The 18,687-nt window shown below is 44.6% G+C and overlaps 1 protein-coding gene across 1 annotated transcript in view; it reads left to right on the plus strand.

Moving 5' to 3' along the window:
- The first annotated feature begins 17,084 nt into the window (after positions 1 to 17,084).
- SHOC1 (shortage in chiasmata 1) overlaps positions 17,085 to 18,687 on the plus strand; it is a 447,382-nt gene continuing 445,779 nt past the window's right edge. The window contains exons 1-3 of the mRNA XM_073612299.1: positions 17,085 to 17,165; positions 17,638 to 17,767; positions 18,426 to 18,510. Coding sequence (XP_073468400.1) covers positions 17,085 to 17,165; positions 17,638 to 17,767; positions 18,426 to 18,510 — 296 coding nt within the window. The remainder of the gene's footprint in view (positions 17,166 to 17,637; positions 17,768 to 18,425; positions 18,511 to 18,687) is intronic.

Below are 18,687 nucleotides of genomic sequence, written 5' to 3' on the forward strand. Positions count from 1 at the left end.
GAGGGATTCCCCCATCTGCACTGTTGATGAGATTAAGCAGTTTTCATCGATGAGGAGAACCCAAGGTTGCAGGAAAGAAAATCGATCTATGGGTGGCTTAAGAGATTTTATACAGGTGCAAGAAGAGGAGAGGAAGGGGGAATGGAATGACTGTGGGAGGGAATAGCTGACGAGACGCTAGCTTCTAAGCTTTGCCCCCCCCCACACACAGGAACACAAACTTGAATCAATGAATGGGCAGGGGTGTTTTTTTTTTTTGAAGCATGTGATTAGAACCAGAGGCTCTAATCAGCTTCAAAAAAATGTGGACTCGGGGCACAGAGGGTGCGCCCTGATCCCACCCAATTGTGTGACCATAGCGAATGAATTTTCACTATTTTTACACTACAGTGCCTCCCCGCCAATCAGGAGTCAGGTCAGTGAGATCTGTTTCCCGATTGGCCAAAGCGCCAGGCGATCCTATTGGATGGTCAGCGCTTTGGCAGAAGAGGAGACACAGAGCGGAGGAAGCATGAGGAGCGGACACGCCACCCCTGCTGTCCGCACTGGAGGAGACACAGGAGGAGAGGATGGGCAGTGCTGTCAGTCCTATATACCCTATGTGTAATTCTGACCTATATACCCTATCTGTGATGTTGACCTATATACCCTGATCTGTGAGGCTGTGCTGTATACTTTGTCCTGTGATGCTGAGCTGTATACTCTGTCCTGTGATTATGGGGCTGTATACTCTGTCCTGTGATGCTGAACTGTATAATCCTGACACTATGGGTGGAAGCAAGTGGAATACAGGGGACAGAGTGGGTGGTATCTATAAGGGATGGGAATTATAAAAAAGTGGGAGCGGTCACAAAGAAAGGGCGGGGTCTGGTGCCCCCCATTCTAAAACTGGGAAAAAATGAGACCATGGCGAATGAACGTAGCCACCCTTTAACAGGAAGTTGGATCACAGCAGGAATTTGGAAATGTGAAGGAGGCTAAAAGCTCTAGAAGGTACTTTTGAGTGAAGAATACATACTTTAATAGTTTTTTTTTTTTTTTTTTAAACGGAGTATAGTTCCACTTCATATCCTTGTTGCCAGCTAGTGAGTGCTGGCCTTGTTTATTCTGACAATGCTTGAAAAAGCTAAACTGAGTTATTTTCATTATTTATTACTGATTTTACAATACAGTTATAAGACTAAAAATGCACATGAAAAAATATCTGTTGCAGAAAGAGACTATGTTTAGCTAATAAACCTCTTTGTAACCCCTAGGCAACTAAATCTTCAAAAATGAACAAAGCAATTTTCCCAGTGTTTAATTTTCTTTCTCTGGACTACGCTTTTGAGGTATGGAATGGTTACTTTGCTAGTTCTTACATTGGAGCTTATGTTTGGAATTGTACCGAAATGAGCTCCATAATAAGGCTGGGTTCACACTGGCCTTATTATGGAGCTGGCGATGCGCTTTCAGAAAACGCTGCAAAAATGCGTGACCTAATAGATGTTAATGGGACCGCAGCTAAAAATGCATGTAAACGCACGAAAACTGGGAGTAAACTTGTGCTGTGGCCAAAACACAGCACACCAGTGTGAACCTAGCCTAATGCCCTGTACACTCAATAGGATTTTCCGACAACAAAATCCATGGTTTTTTTCCGACGGATGTTGGCTCAAACTTGTCTTGCATATACACGGTCACACAAATCTTGTCGGAAATTCCGAACGTCAAGATTGTGGTGACGTACAACACGTACGACGAGCCGAGAAAAATGAAGTTCAATAGCCAGTGCGCCTCTTCTGCTTGATTCTGAGCATGCATGGAACTTTGTGCATCAGAATTGTGTACACACGATCGGAATTTACGACAACGGATTTTGTTGTCGAAAATTTGAGATCCAGATCTCAAATTTTGTGTGTCTAAAAATTCCGATGGAAAATGTCCGATGGAGCCTACACACGGTCGGAATTTCTGACAACAAGCTCCCATCAAACATTTTCCGTCGGAAAATCCTATCGTGTGTACCGTACATTAGACTTCAATGATCAACTTGTTTGGCCATCCTTTTGCTAATACAGTGCTGTATATCAACTGATGATGCTGTATAACAGTTTAGTCACTGTTGGGTAAATTCCAGGAAATAATTAATTTTCATTATTCTTTATGAACCATATGTATTATACTTAATACAGCATTTTTCAAATACTGTACATCCTGGAATTTCTTTCAGTATGAACCTAATTTGCCACTAAAATAAAATAAAAGGGGTCACATGTGCAGTATGTGGGTAATAAAAAAATTAAATTTATAATGTTAAAATAACATGTCTTGGCCTACCTGCTTGTCTTACTTTTCAAGTTCCTCATGGTAGCCAAATGAAATTTAATGAAACCTTCTTTTTCATACAGTACAGGACACAGGTTCTTATGTAGACCCTTGTTTATATGCAGCCACCTTCAGGTGACTGGGCACAAGGAAAGAGAATTGTGAGACAGCCCATATAACCTCTCCTACTCCAAGCAATCCTCAGTTTTATTCTAGTGTTCTTAACCAGTTTCCGACCGCCTCACGACGATATACGTCGGCAGAATGGCACGGGCAGGCAGAATCATGTACCTGTATGTGATCTGCCTCCCGCGGGCAGGGGGTCCGATCGGAACCCCCCCGGTGCCCGAGGCAGTCGGCTTCTGTCCGGGAGCGATCAGATGTGAGGGGGAGGTCATCCATTCGTGGCCCCCCCCTCGCGATCGCTCCCAGCCAATGAGAATCTTCCTCTGCCTCTGTATAGTAAACAGAGGCAGAGGAAGTGATGTCATCTCTCCTCGGCTCGGTATTTTCCGTTTCGGCGCCGAGGAGAGAAGACATCGATGTGAGTGTAAAACACATTTATTTATTTTATTTATTTCAGGTACTTATATAGCGCCGTCAATTTACGCAGCACTTTACATATACATTGTACATTCACATCAGTCCCTACCCTCAAGGGGCTTACAATCTAAGGTCCCTAACTCACATTCATACAAACTAGGGACAATTTAGACAGGATCCAATTAACCTACCAGCATGTCTTTGGAGTGTGGGAGGAAACCGGAGTACACGGAGGAAACCCACGCAGGCACAGGGAGAACATGCAAACTCCAAGCAGGTAGTGTCGTGGTTGGGATTCGAACCAGTGACCCTTCTTACTGCTAGGCACACACAGTAGAACATGCCAGGCATACATTACACCCCCAATCACCCCAACCCCCCCCCCCACCCCCGTCACACTGACACCAAGCAGTTTTTTTTTTTCTGATTACTGCATTGGTGTCAGCTTGTGACAGTTAGAAGTGGTAGGGCAGATAGTATTAGCCCCCTTTAGGTCTAGGATACCCCCCTAACCCCCCCTAATAAAGTTTTAACCCCTTGATCACCCCCCGTCGCCAGTGTCACTAAGCGATCATTTTTCTGATCGCTGTATTAGTGTCACTGGTGACGCTAGTTAGGGAGGTAAATATATAGGTTCGCCGTCAGTGTTCTATAGCGTCAGGGACCCCCATATACTACCTAATAAAGGTTTTAACCCCTTGATTGCCCCCTAGTTAACCCTTTCACCAGTGATCACCGTATAACTGTTACGGGTGACCCTGGTTAGTTAGTTTATTTTTTATAGTGTCAGGGCACCCGCCGTTTATTACCGAATAAAGGTTTAGCCCTCTAGGTTTTAGGGTCAGATAGGGTCTGCGTCGCCCCAGGCAGCGTCAGGTTAGCGCCAATACCGCTAACACCCACGCAAGCAGCATACACCTCCCTTAATGATATAGTATCTGAACGGATCAATATCTGATCCGATCAGATCTATACTAGCATCCCCAGCAGTTTAGGGTTCCCAAAAATGCAGTGTTAGCGGGATCAGCCCAGATACCTGCTAGCACCTGCGTTTTGCCCCTCCACCCGGCCCAGCCCAGGCCACCCAAGTGCAGTATCGATCGATCACTGTCACTTACAAAACACTAAACGCATAACTGCAGCATTCGCAGAGTCAGGCCTGATCCCTGCGATCACTAACAGTTTTTTTGGTGAACTGGCAAGCACCAGCCCCAGGCAGCGTCAGGTTAGTGCCAGTAGCGCTAACACCCACGCAAGCACCGTACACCTCCCTTAGTGGTATAGTATCTGAACGGATCAATATCTGATCCGATCAGATCTATACTAGCGTCCCCAGCAGTTTAGGGTTCCCAAAAACGCAGTGTTAGTGGGATCAGCCCAGATACCTGCTAGCACCTGCGTTTTGCCCCTCCGCCCGGCCCAGCCCCGCCCACCCAAGTGCAGTATCGATCGATCACTGTCACTTACAAAACACTAAACGCATAACTGCAGCGTTCGCAGAGTCAAGCCTGATCCCTGCGATCGCTAACAGTTTTTTTGGTGAACTGACAAGCACCAACCCCAGGCAGCGTCAGCTTAGTGCCAGTAGCGCTAACACCCACGCAAGCACCGTACACCTCCCTTAGTGGTATAGTATCTGAACGGATCAATATCTGATCCGATCAGATCTATACTAGCGTCCCCAGCAGTTTAGGGTTCCCAAAAACGCAGTGTTAGCGGGATCAGCCCAGATACCTCCTAGCACCTGCGTTTTGCCCCTCCACCCGGCCCAGCCCAGCCCACCCAAGTGCAGTATCAATCGATCACTGTCACTTACAAAACACTAAACGCATAACTGCAGCGTTCGCAGAGTCAGGCCTGATCCCTGGGATCGCTAACAGTTTTTTTGGTAGCGTTTTGGTGAACTGGCAAGCACCAGCGGCCTAGTACACCCCGGTCGTAGTCAAACCAGCACTGCAGTAACACTTGGTGACGTGGCGAGTCCCATAAATGCAGTTCAAGCTGGTGAGGTGGCAAGCACAAGTAGTGTCCCGCTGCCACCAAGAAGAAGACAAACACAGGCCCGTCGTGCCCATAGTGCCCTTCCTGCTGCATTCGCCAATCCTAATTGGGAACCCACCACTTCTGCAGCACCCGTACTTCCCCCATTCACATCCCCAACCAAATGCAGTCGGCTGCATGAGAGGCATTTTCTTTATGGCCTCCCGAGTACCCCTACACAATGAACCCCCCCCAAAAAAGATGTCATGTCAGCAAGTGGGGATATAGGCATGACACCCGCTATTATTGTCCCTCCTGTCCTGACAATCCTGGTCTTTGCATTGGTGAATGTTTTGAGCGCTACCATACACTAGTTGAGTATTAGCATAGGGTACAGCATTGCACAGACTAGGCACACTTTCACAGGGTCTCCCAAGATGCCATCGCATTTTGAGAGACCCGAACCTGGAACCGGTTACAGTTATAAAAGTTACAGGTGATATATGCCGAAGCATGGGGGCAGCAGGGGCGGAGGAGCGATTTGCTCCTACCTTTTGCGGGAGGATGCCCCCCTGCTTCGGCATATATAAATGGTGCATGTATGCCCATCATTAGAAGTGGGTGGATGAAGGGAGGTATTCTAATGGTGGGCATACCCACCGATCAATCTCTTTTTTTTCGTTCAGCCCACAGGCTGCATGAAAAAAAAAAGATTACAATATATGCCCAACAAGGACCAGCAACGTACTGGTATGTTGCTGGACTTTGAGTGGTTATACCAGAATGATGCCTGCAGGTTTAGGTATCATCTTGGTATCATTCTTTTCAGCCAGTGGTCGGCTTTCATGTAAAAGCAATCCTAGCGGCTAATTAGCCTCTAGACTGCTTTTACAAGCAGTGGGAGGGAATGCCCCCCCGTCTTCCATGTTTTTCTCTGGCTCTCCTGTCCCAACAGGGAACCTGAGAATGCAGCCGGTGATTCAGCCAGCTGACCATAGAGCTGATCAGAGACCAGAGTGGCTCCAAACATTAGATTTCGCCAGATGTAAACAGCGCCATTGGGAATTTGGGAAGGCATTTTATCACACCGATCTTGGTGTGGTCAGATGCTTTGAGGGCAGAGGAGAGATCTAGGGTCTAATAGACCCCAATTTAAAAAAAAAAAAATACCTGTCACTACCTATTGCTATTATAGGGGATATTTACATTACCTGAGATAACAATAAAAATGATAAAAAAAAAAAAAAATGAAAGGGACAGTTTAAAAATAAGATAAAAAAGCAAAAAAATAATAAAGAAAAAAAAAAGCACCCCTGTCCCCCCCTGCTCTCGCGCAAAGGCGAACGCAAGCGTTGGTCTGGCGTCAAATGTAAACAGCAATTGCACCATGCATGTGAGGTATCACCGTGAAGGTCAGATCAAGGGCAGTAATTTTAGCAGTAGACCTCCTCTGTAAATCTAAAGTGGTAACCTGTAAATGCTTTTAAAGGCTTTTAAAAATGTATTTAGTTTGTCGTCACTGCACGTTTGTGCGCAGTTTTAAAGCATGTCATGTTTGGTATCCATGCACTCGGCCTAAGATCATCTTTTTTATTTCATCAAACATTTGGACAATATAGTGTGTTTTAGTGCATTAAAATTTAAAAAAAGTGTTTTTTTCCCCAAAAAATGCGTTTTAAAAAATCGCTGCGCAAATACTGTGTGAAAAAAAAAAATGAAACACCCACCATTTTAATCTGTAGGGCATTTGCTTTAAAAAAAATATAATGTTTGGGGGTTCAAAGTAATTTTCTTGCAAAAAAAAATAATTTTTTCATGTAAACAAAAAGTGTCAGAAAGGGCTTTGTCTTCAAGTGGTTAGAAGAGTGAGTGATGTGTGACATAAGCTTCTAAATGTTGTGCATAAAATGCCAGGACAGTTCAAAACCCCCCCAAATGACCCCATTTTGGAAAGTAGACACCCCAAGCTATTTGCTGAGAGGCATGTTGAGTCCATGGAAAATTTATATTGTGACACAAGTTGCGGGAAAAAGACAAACTTTTTTTTTTTTTGCACAAAGTTGTCACTAAATGATATATTGCTCAAACATACCATGGGAATATGTGAAATTACACCCCAAAATACATTCTGTTGCTTCTCCTGAGTATGGGGATACCACATGTGTGAGACTTTTTGGGAGCCTAGCCGCGTACGGGACCCCGAAAAACCAAGCACCGCCTTCAGGCTTTCTAAGGGCATACATTTTTGATTTCACTCTTCACTGCCTATCACAGTTTCGGAGGCCATGGAATGCCCAGGTGGCACAGAACCCCCCCCAAATGACCCTATTTTGGAAAGTAGACACCCCAAGCTATTTGCTGAGAGGTATAGGGAGTATTTTGCAGACCTCAATTTTTGTCACAAAGTTTTGAAAATTGAAAAAAGTAAAAAAAAAATGTTTTTCTTGTCTTTCTTCATTTTCAAAAACAAATGAGAGCTGCAAAATACTCACCATGCCTCTCAGCAAATAGCTTGGGGTGTCTACTTTCCAAAATGGGGTCATTTGGGGGGGGTTTGTGCCATCTTGGCATTCCATGGCCTCCGAAACTGTGATAGGCAGTGAAGAGTGAAATCAAAAATTTACGCCCTTAGAAATCCTGAAGGCGGTGATTGGTTTTCGGAGCACCGTACGCGGCTAGGCTCCCAAAAAGTCCCACATATGTGGTATCCCCATACTCAGGAGAAGCAGCTAAATGTATTTTGGGGTGCAATTCCACATATGCCTATGGCCTGTGTGAGCAATATATCATTTAGTGACAACTTTGTGCAAAAAAAAAAAAAAAAATGTGTCACTTTCCCGCAACTTGTGTCAAAATATCAAATATTCCATGGACTCAACATGCCCCTCAGCAAATAGCTTGGGGTGTCTACTTTCCAAAATGGGGTCATTTGGGGGGGGTTTGTGCCATCTGGGATAGGTAGTGAGGAGTGAAATAAAAAATTTACGCCCTTAGAAATCCTGAAGGCGGTGATTGGTTTGCGGGGCCCCATACGCGGTTAGGCGGTTAGGCTCCCAAAAAGTCCCACACATGTGGTATCCCCGTACTCAGGAGAAGCAGCTGAATGTATTTTGGGGTGCAATTCCACATATGCCCATGGCCTGTGTGAGCAATATATCATTTAGTGACAACTGTTTGTAATTTTTTTTTTTTTTGTCATTATTCAATCACTTGGGACAAAAAAAATGGGCTCAACATGCCTCTCAGCAATTTCCTTGGGGTGTCTACTTTCCAAAATGGGGTCATTTGGGGGGGTTTTGTACTGCCCTGCCATTTTAGCACCTCAAGAAATGACATATGCAGTCATAAATTAAAGGCTGTGTAAATTCCAGAAAATGTACCCTAGTTTGTAGGCGCTATAACTTTTGCGCAAACCAATAAATATACACTTATTGACATTTTTTTTACTAAAGACATGTGGCCGAATACATTTTGGCCTAAATGTATGACTAAAATTGAGTTTATTGGATTTTTTTATAACAAAAAGTAGAAAATATCATTTTTTTTCAAAATTTTCGGTCTTTTTCCGTTTATAGCGCAAAAAATAAAAACGGCAGAGGTGATCAAATACCATCAAAAGAAAGCTCTATTTGTGGGAAGAAAAGGACGCAAATTTCGTTTGGGTACAGCATTACATGACCGCGCAATTAGCAGTTAAAGCGACGCAGTGCCAAATTGTAAAACGTGCTCTGGTCAGGAAGGGGGTAAATCCTTCCGGGGCTGAAGTGGTTAAAGTGGTTACATATACCCTAGTTATTGGCCTTAATTGATACACAGAAATGAAACAAATCATCCTACATAAGTTGTACTTGTTTATCTGCGGTCTTCTCTTCTCTACATCCATTCAAAGTGCTGAATTATAAAGCTTGTCTGAGAGTTCAGAAAAAAGGGGGCGGAAAGCAGAAGTTACACGCTGAGGCTGTCAATCTGCTGAAGCTCTCTCATCTGTCACCATTTTCCTCTTGGTGTCAGGAAAACTTGTCAGAAGGGATTCATGCTAATAGCAGAGGAACAAAACAGCAGACAGAAGTGACCCTTATGCCGCGTACACATGAGCGGACTTTTCAGCATCAAAGGTCCGACGGTCTTTCTGACGGACTTTCGATGGAGTTATGATGGACTTTCAAACGACCGGACTTCCCCACACACAAATTGACTAAAGTCCATTCCAAAGTCCGTTGGTTTGAACATGATGATGTACGAAGGGACTAGAATAAGAAAGTTCATAGCCAGTAGCCAATAGCTACCCTTGCGTCCTTTTATGTCCATCGGACTGGCATACAGACGAACTGATTTTTCAACCGGACTCGAGTCCGGCGGAAAGATTTGAAACATGTTCCAAATCTAAAGTCCGTCTGATTTTCGACAGAAAAAGTCTGCTGAAGGTCCGATGAAGCCCATACACGGTCGGAGTGTCCGACGGATTCGTTCCGTCAGACCAGTCCGGTCGAAAAGTCCGGTCGTGTGTACTTTAGTCTTAATTGAGACAAGTACACAGTATAGAGGGATATGATTTGTTCATATTTCATGCCTGAGGTTTCCAACCACTTTAAGTGAAGGACAACTTCCCTCTGAGAGCAGGTTTATGGCTTGTGATTCTTATTTCTACTTGGAGAATTAAGATGATTTTTCGCTGAACTTTATAAAGAGATGTTCCTTTCTCACCCCAACTACACCTACAGCCACTGCAGCTACCTTCTGCAGCTTCTGGATCAGTTCCCCCACAGCAGCAGCTTTGGGGACTGTTCCCAGACCCCACCATTAGGAAGATGTTGGGCCGCCCTGCAACACTGCTTTCTGTGCTAAACCATATGTTTGGCGCTCACCCTTGGTATAGCAGTATGGAGCGGTGCAGTTAGTTGAAGGGTTTTTCTACAGGTACAGAGCGGTGGTGATCTACACCGGTGTGCCCCAGACCTGAAGACCTTCCTAAAGCGGGGAATTCCACCTGGTTAGTACTTCCCTTGGATGAGCCCTTGAGGGGGAAGTCTGGGGCTATGCTCCTTCCTACATGGGGCTCCCCCAAATGGCCCAACTATCCCATTCCTTGAGGTAGTTCCTGGACTCTGGTCCCCTGCTTTCATAGCCCAGAAGGATGGGTGTTGTGAGTCCTTAGGCTGAGAACACTGTGTCACAGGGTGGCTGTGACACTGTAAATGATGTGTTGCTGCTATGGTGCTCCAAGTGACACTTTTCTTTTTCATACATCATGGGACACAGAGTTAGGCTAATATTCTTTACCAACTGGGTTATACTTCATTTCCAGGTGAAAGGTCTTTGGACAGGAAGTGATATCCTATATATCCCCTTCCATACAGGAAGTACTTCAGTTTTTTACCAGTGTCTGCAAGGTGGATGGCACGATTGTTTGAGCTCACTGAGCTCCAGGTCTCTAGTGCCACAAACGGTTCTTAAATGAATCAAGGGATTGACCGATCGGATCCATTTGATACAGGCTCTATATGCTTAGATAAATGGTACCCAAGCCTCGCAAAGAAGACTCAAGATCCTACAAGGTTTTGCCTGTAATGCGGCCTCTGGGCGCTGGACCCTGCGTAGTGGAATCCTGGACACCACAGCGCTAAGGCATTCCTGCAAGGTGCTGTACAGGTCCAAGGGAGTGGACCCTAAACATGAAAAGGGTACCCAGTCCTTGAAGGTCCTCAAGTGACAGGAACCCGCCATGATGGGTGAAGATTGGGCTCTTAGTTTACTAAGCTGCTCTGCACCTGGACGGGTAAGTGAAACCTGGTCAAGGTGCGGCAGCTCCCTGTTGCAGTAATGGCAGCAAGCGGCCAGGTGAGAACACTTCAACCACCTTGCAGAAGCACTTCAAGGGAGGCCATAATGTTGCGCTAGAATGGGAATCCAACACATATTGTTACTCGGGCCCCTATCACCCGGGGTCACCATCTCACAATTGGGATGGCCCAAGGAGGGGCACTGTTCTCTTGTCTCTTCTTCGATGAATAGAATGTGGGTTCTACCAAGTGGAAAAACAAGCATCAGTCAGGTTAGTTCGGTCTGTTTTAAACTCAATGGCGGCATGCTGGTCATCAACGAATGTTGCACAGGGTGTGAGTCTGGGAGCAATAAAAGACACACGTGGGGTTTTTTGGTATCATCACATACTTATCTGTGTGAAACTGTCAGTCAGCCCACAGGACCACCTTTGAATCTTTGGGCCTGCAGATCACGCAGGGCCTGCGAGCTAGGTTGAGATCTCTGAGGGGGCTGGGACGAATTGCAAGGGGGCTAGGATGATCTGGGCCGAGAGGATGAAGATGAAGCTTCCCCTTGGAAAGATGGTAGGTCCAGCTGCAGTTCTTGGAAGTGACGTCTCAGGTCGGAGGGGGAAGAATCGTGGAACTGGCGACCCAGATGAGAGAATGAGAGTTTAAAGGGGAACCCCCACCTATACTTGATCCCTTGAGTTTGCAGTACCCGGAGGTAGGGTTTGAGACCCCGCCGTCTAGCAATGGTTACTGGAGAGAGGTCCGCAAATAACTGAAGGGGCTGACCTTGGAAGGAGAGATCTTGTTGTTCCCTTGCAGATTGGAGGAGTCTCTCTTTAGTGCGATAATAATGGAACTTAATGATGACATCTCCCAGGGGGCCCTCTGATGGCTTAGGGGCGAGAGATCTGTGGATGCGGTCAAATTCCAGTCACTCTAAAGGCATCTCAGGTGCCAGTTCTTGAAAGAAAGCAGTTGCTGTACCTTGCAGATCCGTTATGGCTTCCGGGACTCTGCGAATGCAGAGATTATCCCTGCGGGCCCTATTTTCAGCATCTTCTAGCTTGTCTCGCATGGCCTCCAATTCAGCAGACATTTTATCAAACCTCTAATGGACCGCTAAGTCCATTCGTTGTTCTAATTGATTTGTGCAGTGGCCTATCTCTTTAAGACCTTTCACAAGGTCAGAGGAGAGTTTGCGGGAGGCCTGAGTGATCTCGTCCCGCACAATGGAACGAAATCTGGTGAGTAAGGCATCTAATTCTATATCAAGGGACTTACCAAGTCCGTAGGAGACTGATGCATGCTGTCTGCTGGGGAGGCCGGGTCCGCCACTGAGTCCTGTGTGCAGTCATCAGGCACCGGCGGCTTGGGCGCCATTTTTCTTTTGCCTTTCCCTGAGGCTGGAGAAGATTTGGACTGCTGGCAGTGTTTCTGGCGGTTCTTAGCCAAGCGGTACATAACCAGATGCTAGAAGTGTTCCGGAGCAGCGGGGGGTAGATGGTGGATACCGGAGTGTAGGCTGTGCTTTAGTAGCCGAGGTTTATCGTTCTGACGTTGCGAGCAGGGGAATCAGGTGGCCATCAGTGGTAATTTTGGCAGCAAATTTCGATTCAGTTTTAGACTTAGGACTAAAATGGCATTTTAGTTATAGTCCCATTTTAGTCTTCTGAAAGTGTTTTAGTTTTAGCCTTAGTCTTTGACTAAAATGCCATTTTAGTTGTAGCCCCATTTTAGTCATCGTAGTTTAGTTAACTAAAATCTCCAGTACATTTTAGTCTAATATAATCATTTTAGTCAACTAAAATTGAATGTGCACAGTACACAGCCCCCACCCTCTGCACAATACACAGCCCCCACAGCACACAGACCCCCACAGTACACAGACCCCCACCCTATATACAATACAAAGCCCCCCCACAGTACACATAACACAGGCCCCACCCTCTGCACAATACAAAGCCCCCCACAGTACACAGTACAGCCCCCACCCTCTGCAAAATACAAAGCCCCCCACAGTACACAGCACAGCCCCCACCCTCTGCACAATACAAAGCCCCCCACAGTACACAGTACAGCCCCCACCCTCTGCACAATACAAAGCCCCCCACAGTACACAGCACAGCCCCCACCCTCTGCACAATACAAAGCCCCCCACAGTACACAGCACAGCCCCCACCCTCTGCACAATACAAAGCCCCCCACAGTACACAGTACAGCCCCCACCCTCTGCACAATACAAAGCCCCCCACAGTACACAGCACAGCCCCCACCCTCTGCACAATACAAAGCCCCCACAGTACACAGCACAGCCCCCTACCCTCTGCACAATACAAAGCCCCCCACAGTACACAGCCCCCCCCTGCATTTCCAGGAGACCCCCAGTCTCCTGGGACAGCACTGCCAGCGTACTCTAAAGTTAAGAATAGATCACTGCCAGCCCTTTCTCATACACAGCTCCTCCTGTGTCACTCTCATTGTAAATCAAAGTCTCTAAATTTACCTCATAGCTTCGTTAATGCATGGACCCAGCTGTCACATGGCTGCTTTCCTCTGAAGATTCATGGATGGTCATGTGACCGCTCTCCTACTCCAATCTAAAGCAACACTCGGAGGAGCAGGAGGAGGAGAGCGGCCAACAAGAACGAAGCTATTGAGGTTAGAAGCTTCAGCTTACAATGAGTGACACAGGAGGAGGAGCAGTATAGGAGAAGGGGCTGGCAATGATTTTTTCCTAATGATAGACTTTGCTGGCAGTGCTGTCCAAGAGCCAGGAGGGGCAGGGCGGCTGGCTTGACCACCCCCCAATATGTGGCACCCTGGGGCAGACCGCCCGATCTCCACCCCTACTGTGTTATACGCCGTTAAATACAGTAAATTCATGAGGGTAAACGTCCCTCCTTGCCATTAACGTCCCATTTTCATTCCTTAACCAAAATGGATTCTATTTTCGTCATAGTTTTTGTCAGTTGATGCTGTACTTTTAGTTTAGTTTTCATCACTGTAAAAAAGCCTCTGACGTAAATTATGACGAAAATGTTTTTGTTGACGAAATTAACACTGGCGGCCATCTCCCTTGCTCGCGTGCATGCACCTGCCCAGCGCAGGTGTTTCTTCCTTGGGAAAGGATATTGACCCTTCACGCTCATTTTCAGACCCTTTCACGCTTAGAAGCTTCCATCTGTCTATTGTTGCATGAGGGCACAGGGCCTAATGGTGATATTTGTCCAGTTTGCCTATAGGTCTTTGCAGCTCAATTTGCTGACTCCGTGTCTCCCAAGGCTAGGATATGACTGGTGGCTTACCAGCCCTAAAATGGAATTGTGGAAGTCCTTTCTCCTTTTAACCGGGACAGTTCTCACAATGGATGCCAGCCTGTTGGGAGGGGGAGGAGTCCTAGAAATGTACAGTAGATGGTCCAAGAGATTTGGTTGTCAAATGAGTCCAGACTTCTAATCAAAATTCTAGAACTAAGAGTTGTTTGCCTGGTCCCTTTGGCAGTGGACCAATCAGCTTCAGGGATCACCGATGAGAGTTTACGGCAGTCGCTTTAATCAACCAACAGGGCAGCAGCAGAAGCACATAGCCCTTTTGAGAAGCAGACTTATTCTGGCTTGGGCCAAAAGACACATCCCTGACCTTGTCCACTGTTCACAATCCTGAAGTGGACAATTGGCAGGCAGACTTCCTCAGCCATCAGTGTCTGGATGTGGGGGAGTGGTCTCTTCATCTCAAAGTGTTTTGGCATATATATCACAATTGGAGTATGCCAGAAGCGGATCTTATGGCATCCCACTTCCACTGGTTATAAAGGCTGAAGGTTTTTTACCTTCATGCATTCTATGCATTCTATGCATGAAGGTAAAAAAAACCTTCTGTGTGCTGCTCCCCTGCAGCCTCCCCAAATACTCATCTGAGGACTCTCTCGGTCCAGCATTAGGTATGAGAGCCTCTGTTGCTCTGTGGAATGTATTCTGAGATTTCTTCAGCCTGGACTGCAACAGTATTTTGAGTTTAGTAGGGTCAGGTTTTGCCATTGGTTATTTTGTACCAGTGATCTCTGGCTGCTCACACTCTTGTTAAGATCTTTGTTCAAGAGGAAGCTCAGATAGCTCCCCCGTTTGATCCCTGTTGTTGTGATGGAATTTTTATTTTGTCTTCTTGGCTCTTCAGAAGCCTCCCTTTTTGAGCCCACCTAGGAAGTTCCCTTGACTGACCTTACTCTTATGCTGGCCTTTCTTGTAGCTTTCACATCAGCAAGATGTGTCTTGGAATTAGGACTTTGTTTCACAAAGAGCCTTTCCTTGTTCTCAATAGTGACAAGATTATTTTGAGATCTAAGACTTTCTTCCTAAGCTTGACTTTTGTATACTGTAAATCAGGACATTATGCTGCCTTCTCTTTGTCTAGAACCAAAGCATCCAAATTAGATTTTTTTTGCCCACTATATGGATGTGGTACAAGCAGCAACCTGAACTCAGGAAGTTAAAGTGATATTAAAAGTCTTGTTCTTTTTTGTTTAAAAATAACAAGCATTTTATACATACTTCCTCTGTGCAGTGGTTTTGCATACAGCAGCCCAAATCCTTCTCTTCTCGGGTCCCTCGTCGGTGCTCCTGGCCCCTCCCTTCTGCCGAGTTGCTATGGGGGCACCTGAGCCAAGCCGCCACTCTGTGTGTCCGTTTAGACAGGGAGCTGCGGCTCGGCACTGCCCCCCTCTCATTGGCTCACTGACTTTGATTGGCCATTGGCTCATGCTGCTGTGTCTCAGCCAATCAGGAAGGAGAGAGCCGGGACAGCAAAGGCTCTTGTGCAACATTGCTGGATCCAAATTGGGTTCAGGTAGGTATTAGGGGGGCTGCTGCACCCAGAAGTTTTTTTTTTTATCCTTATGCATAGAATGAATAACCACTTTAAGATTTGCTATGTAATAGGGAACATTTAGAGATGCTTATTAACCACTTCCGGAAGGTTTACCCCCTTCATGGCCAGGCCATTTTTTGCAATATGGCACTGCGTTACTTGACAATTGTGCGGTCATGCAACGCTGTACCCAAATAAAATATTTGTCTTTTTTCCCCACAAATAGAGCTTTCTTTTGGTGATATTTGATCACTTCTGTTTTTTTTTTTTTTGCGCTATAAACAAAAAAAGGCCGACAGTTTTGGAAAAAAAAACACTATTTTTTTACTTTCTGCTAAAAAACATACCCAATAAAAAAATTTAAAAAAAATCGAATTGCTTCATCAATTTAGGCCAATATGTATTCTGCTACATATTTTTGGTAATAAAATTTAAATAAGCGTATATTGATTGGTTTGCGCAAAAGTTATAGCGTCTACAAACTACAGGATATCATTTCTTTAATAGTAATGGCGGCGATCAGCTACTTATAGCGGGACTGCGATATTGACTGACACTTTTTGGGGACCAGTGATACTAATACAGTGATCAGTGCTAAAAAATATACACTGTACTAGGGAAGGGGTTAACATCGGGGGCAATCAAAGGGTTAAATGTGTTCCTAGGGAGTTATTGCTATCTGTGGGTGAGGTGCTTTGACTGAGGGGAAGTAAAGATCTGTGTTCCTGCTTAGGAGTAACACAGGATCGGTACATTCCCCTCTCACAGAATGGCGGTCTGCCTTGTTTACATAGATAGACTGCCTTTCCCCCAAGCGATCGATGGGTCCCGGTGGACATTGCGTCCGCCGGACCCGCTGATTGGCTCCCCCTGTGTCCAATCACACACGCCCCAGACCCAAAAGTGTCAGATCATACGTGATCTGGCACAGAGCGGCCGCCCTGCCACAGTATATGTGCATGGGGCGGTCGGCAAGCAGTTAATTTTATACCTCGGGGTGTGTTTGGGGCTCGTGTGCACCCACAGATGTCACATTGGGAGGCATGGGATCAGGACACAGATTAAAACATTGGATGTAAATGAGGCCTTACTGGCTAGATCACCAGCTAAAAATTTAGGAAAGAAATCCTAAGAGAGATAACTAATGCAGCCATCACATATAAAAATTGCTAAGCTGCAATATAATGTTTGCTTTTGGGTTTATTATTGCTTTAAATTCCTCCTGAAAAATAGCAGTGCACTTCCTGATATGTGAGAGCGCCTGGGCACTCCTGCGTCGATCTGTAGTGTGAGATCCATGCACTGCTGCCTCTGACTGCTAGTTACAGGAGATTTGGTGATGTCACTACTGTGCTGCTCAATGCTGTTTTTGCCAAATGCTTTGACATAAGAAAGCAAAACTCTACTATACTTCAAGAAAAGGATTTCAGGTATATCAAAAATCCTTATATCCCTTTTGGATGTTTTAAAATCATATACAGTATGCAATTACATCACATTGTACAGCACTCTGGGGATTTTACTTCAGTCCACAGTCATAGAGACACACATAAGCTAGGGTCAAAAGGGAAGCTAGCAAACCTGTTTTATTATCATAAATTTTCTTTGTACAAGGAAATGCATACAAACACAGGGATAATACAAGCTCCATTCAGATCATTCTGTTGGTGGAAATTAACAGGACCCCAGCCCTGCAAGGTAAGAATGCTAACCACTAATCCTCTGGACTGATTGTATCCCATAAGTTTTCTTCCTGCTAAAGCTGGCCATAGATTTGTCAGTCCCTGCTAAACCGGCTGAATTTTGATCCATGTACAGCTGGCTTAAGTTATTACAGATTGGTGTACCACCACTAACTGTAGTGTTGCACCTGCTTTTGCTGCCATCATATTGCTAGCTGTGTTGTAATTTAAAACAAAAAGTTAGGAACAGACTGGATTTTTGGTGGATCGACAGATATGTTTTTGTACTTGAATCATTGTTAAAGGGATAACACGTGGAGACATACAGTAAGTATGTATTGCAGAGATTTGCTGCATATGTTTATTTTGTCCAGATATTAATATATACTGTGTATTGTGTGTGTGTGTGTGTATGTGTATATATATATATATATATATATATATATATATATATATATATATATGTAAACTCTCTGTATTTTATTTAGAATGTCATGAAGCAAAAACTTGCCATCGCTTGGATGCTTATTCCATTTCCCAATGAGATTCTACAGGACGAAGACTATTGCCATAACAAAATCTATGTAAACGACACATACAGAAGGCCATGGAAAAGATGTATGTTGTATTTTTTTCCCCAGTTTTAAATTTGTAAACTATTTCAAAAATAATTTAGACTTCATCCAGACAACAGCAATAGGGGTGGCATACAAGGAACAATGTAGGTCTGTATTCTTATTGTTGTGTGTCTAACACACATTACAAATGGCAGAAATGCATTTCCTATACACTAGCCATCATTGTATCTCCCCCTTTTTCCTTCTTTTAATGTATGAATTCTTATTTTGCTCCTCAAAATAATTTTTTTTTTATATACTATATTTGATATTTTTTCAATTTAATTGCACCTACAAATTCCCAATTCCTTTGCTTTTCTATTAACAAAGTTGTCACTGAATAAACAGGCTTATAGTGGAAATGTTAAAATTACCATTAGGGGTATACCGGTACGGGTACCTGAGGTAGTTGAGATTGGGGGTATATGCATTATAGCAGCAGTAATAAGGAAATGATGAGCTTAATTGATAAGCTTACCGCCTTCAACTCTTTAGAAACCAGGTTGGCCATATCATTTTGGCATCCTCTAATGCCACGTTACAATGAACAGCATATAATGGAAAAGACTATGAAGTATTAAGTACTGTTATGTACTGTAATTTTTGATGCATTAAAAACCCTTTGCTTTTTTTGATCTGTAATTTTAATTTCCCTTCAGCTATTCCAACCTGCAAAGTACATGAAGAGGATGCAATAATACATACATGGAAAACACACACCTCCTTTGATGACTTTCTGGAAAGGTATGCAATGAAATCCTTTGTGTATCTATTTTTTATTTATTAACATGCTATTAAATAGCCCATTTCATGTACATACAGGGAACATTTTGTGAGCCAGTATGTATATTATAAGTGTAGCTTAATTTATATTCTTTGAAACTAATATTAAATTGGGATGCATTGCTTTCATACCACTGC

This window comes from Aquarana catesbeiana, linkage group LG01 (genome assembly GCF_042186555.1).
Source record: "Aquarana catesbeiana isolate 2022-GZ linkage group LG01, ASM4218655v1, whole genome shotgun sequence".
Classification (NCBI taxonomy): Eukaryota; Metazoa; Chordata; class Amphibia; order Anura; family Ranidae; genus Aquarana; species Aquarana catesbeiana.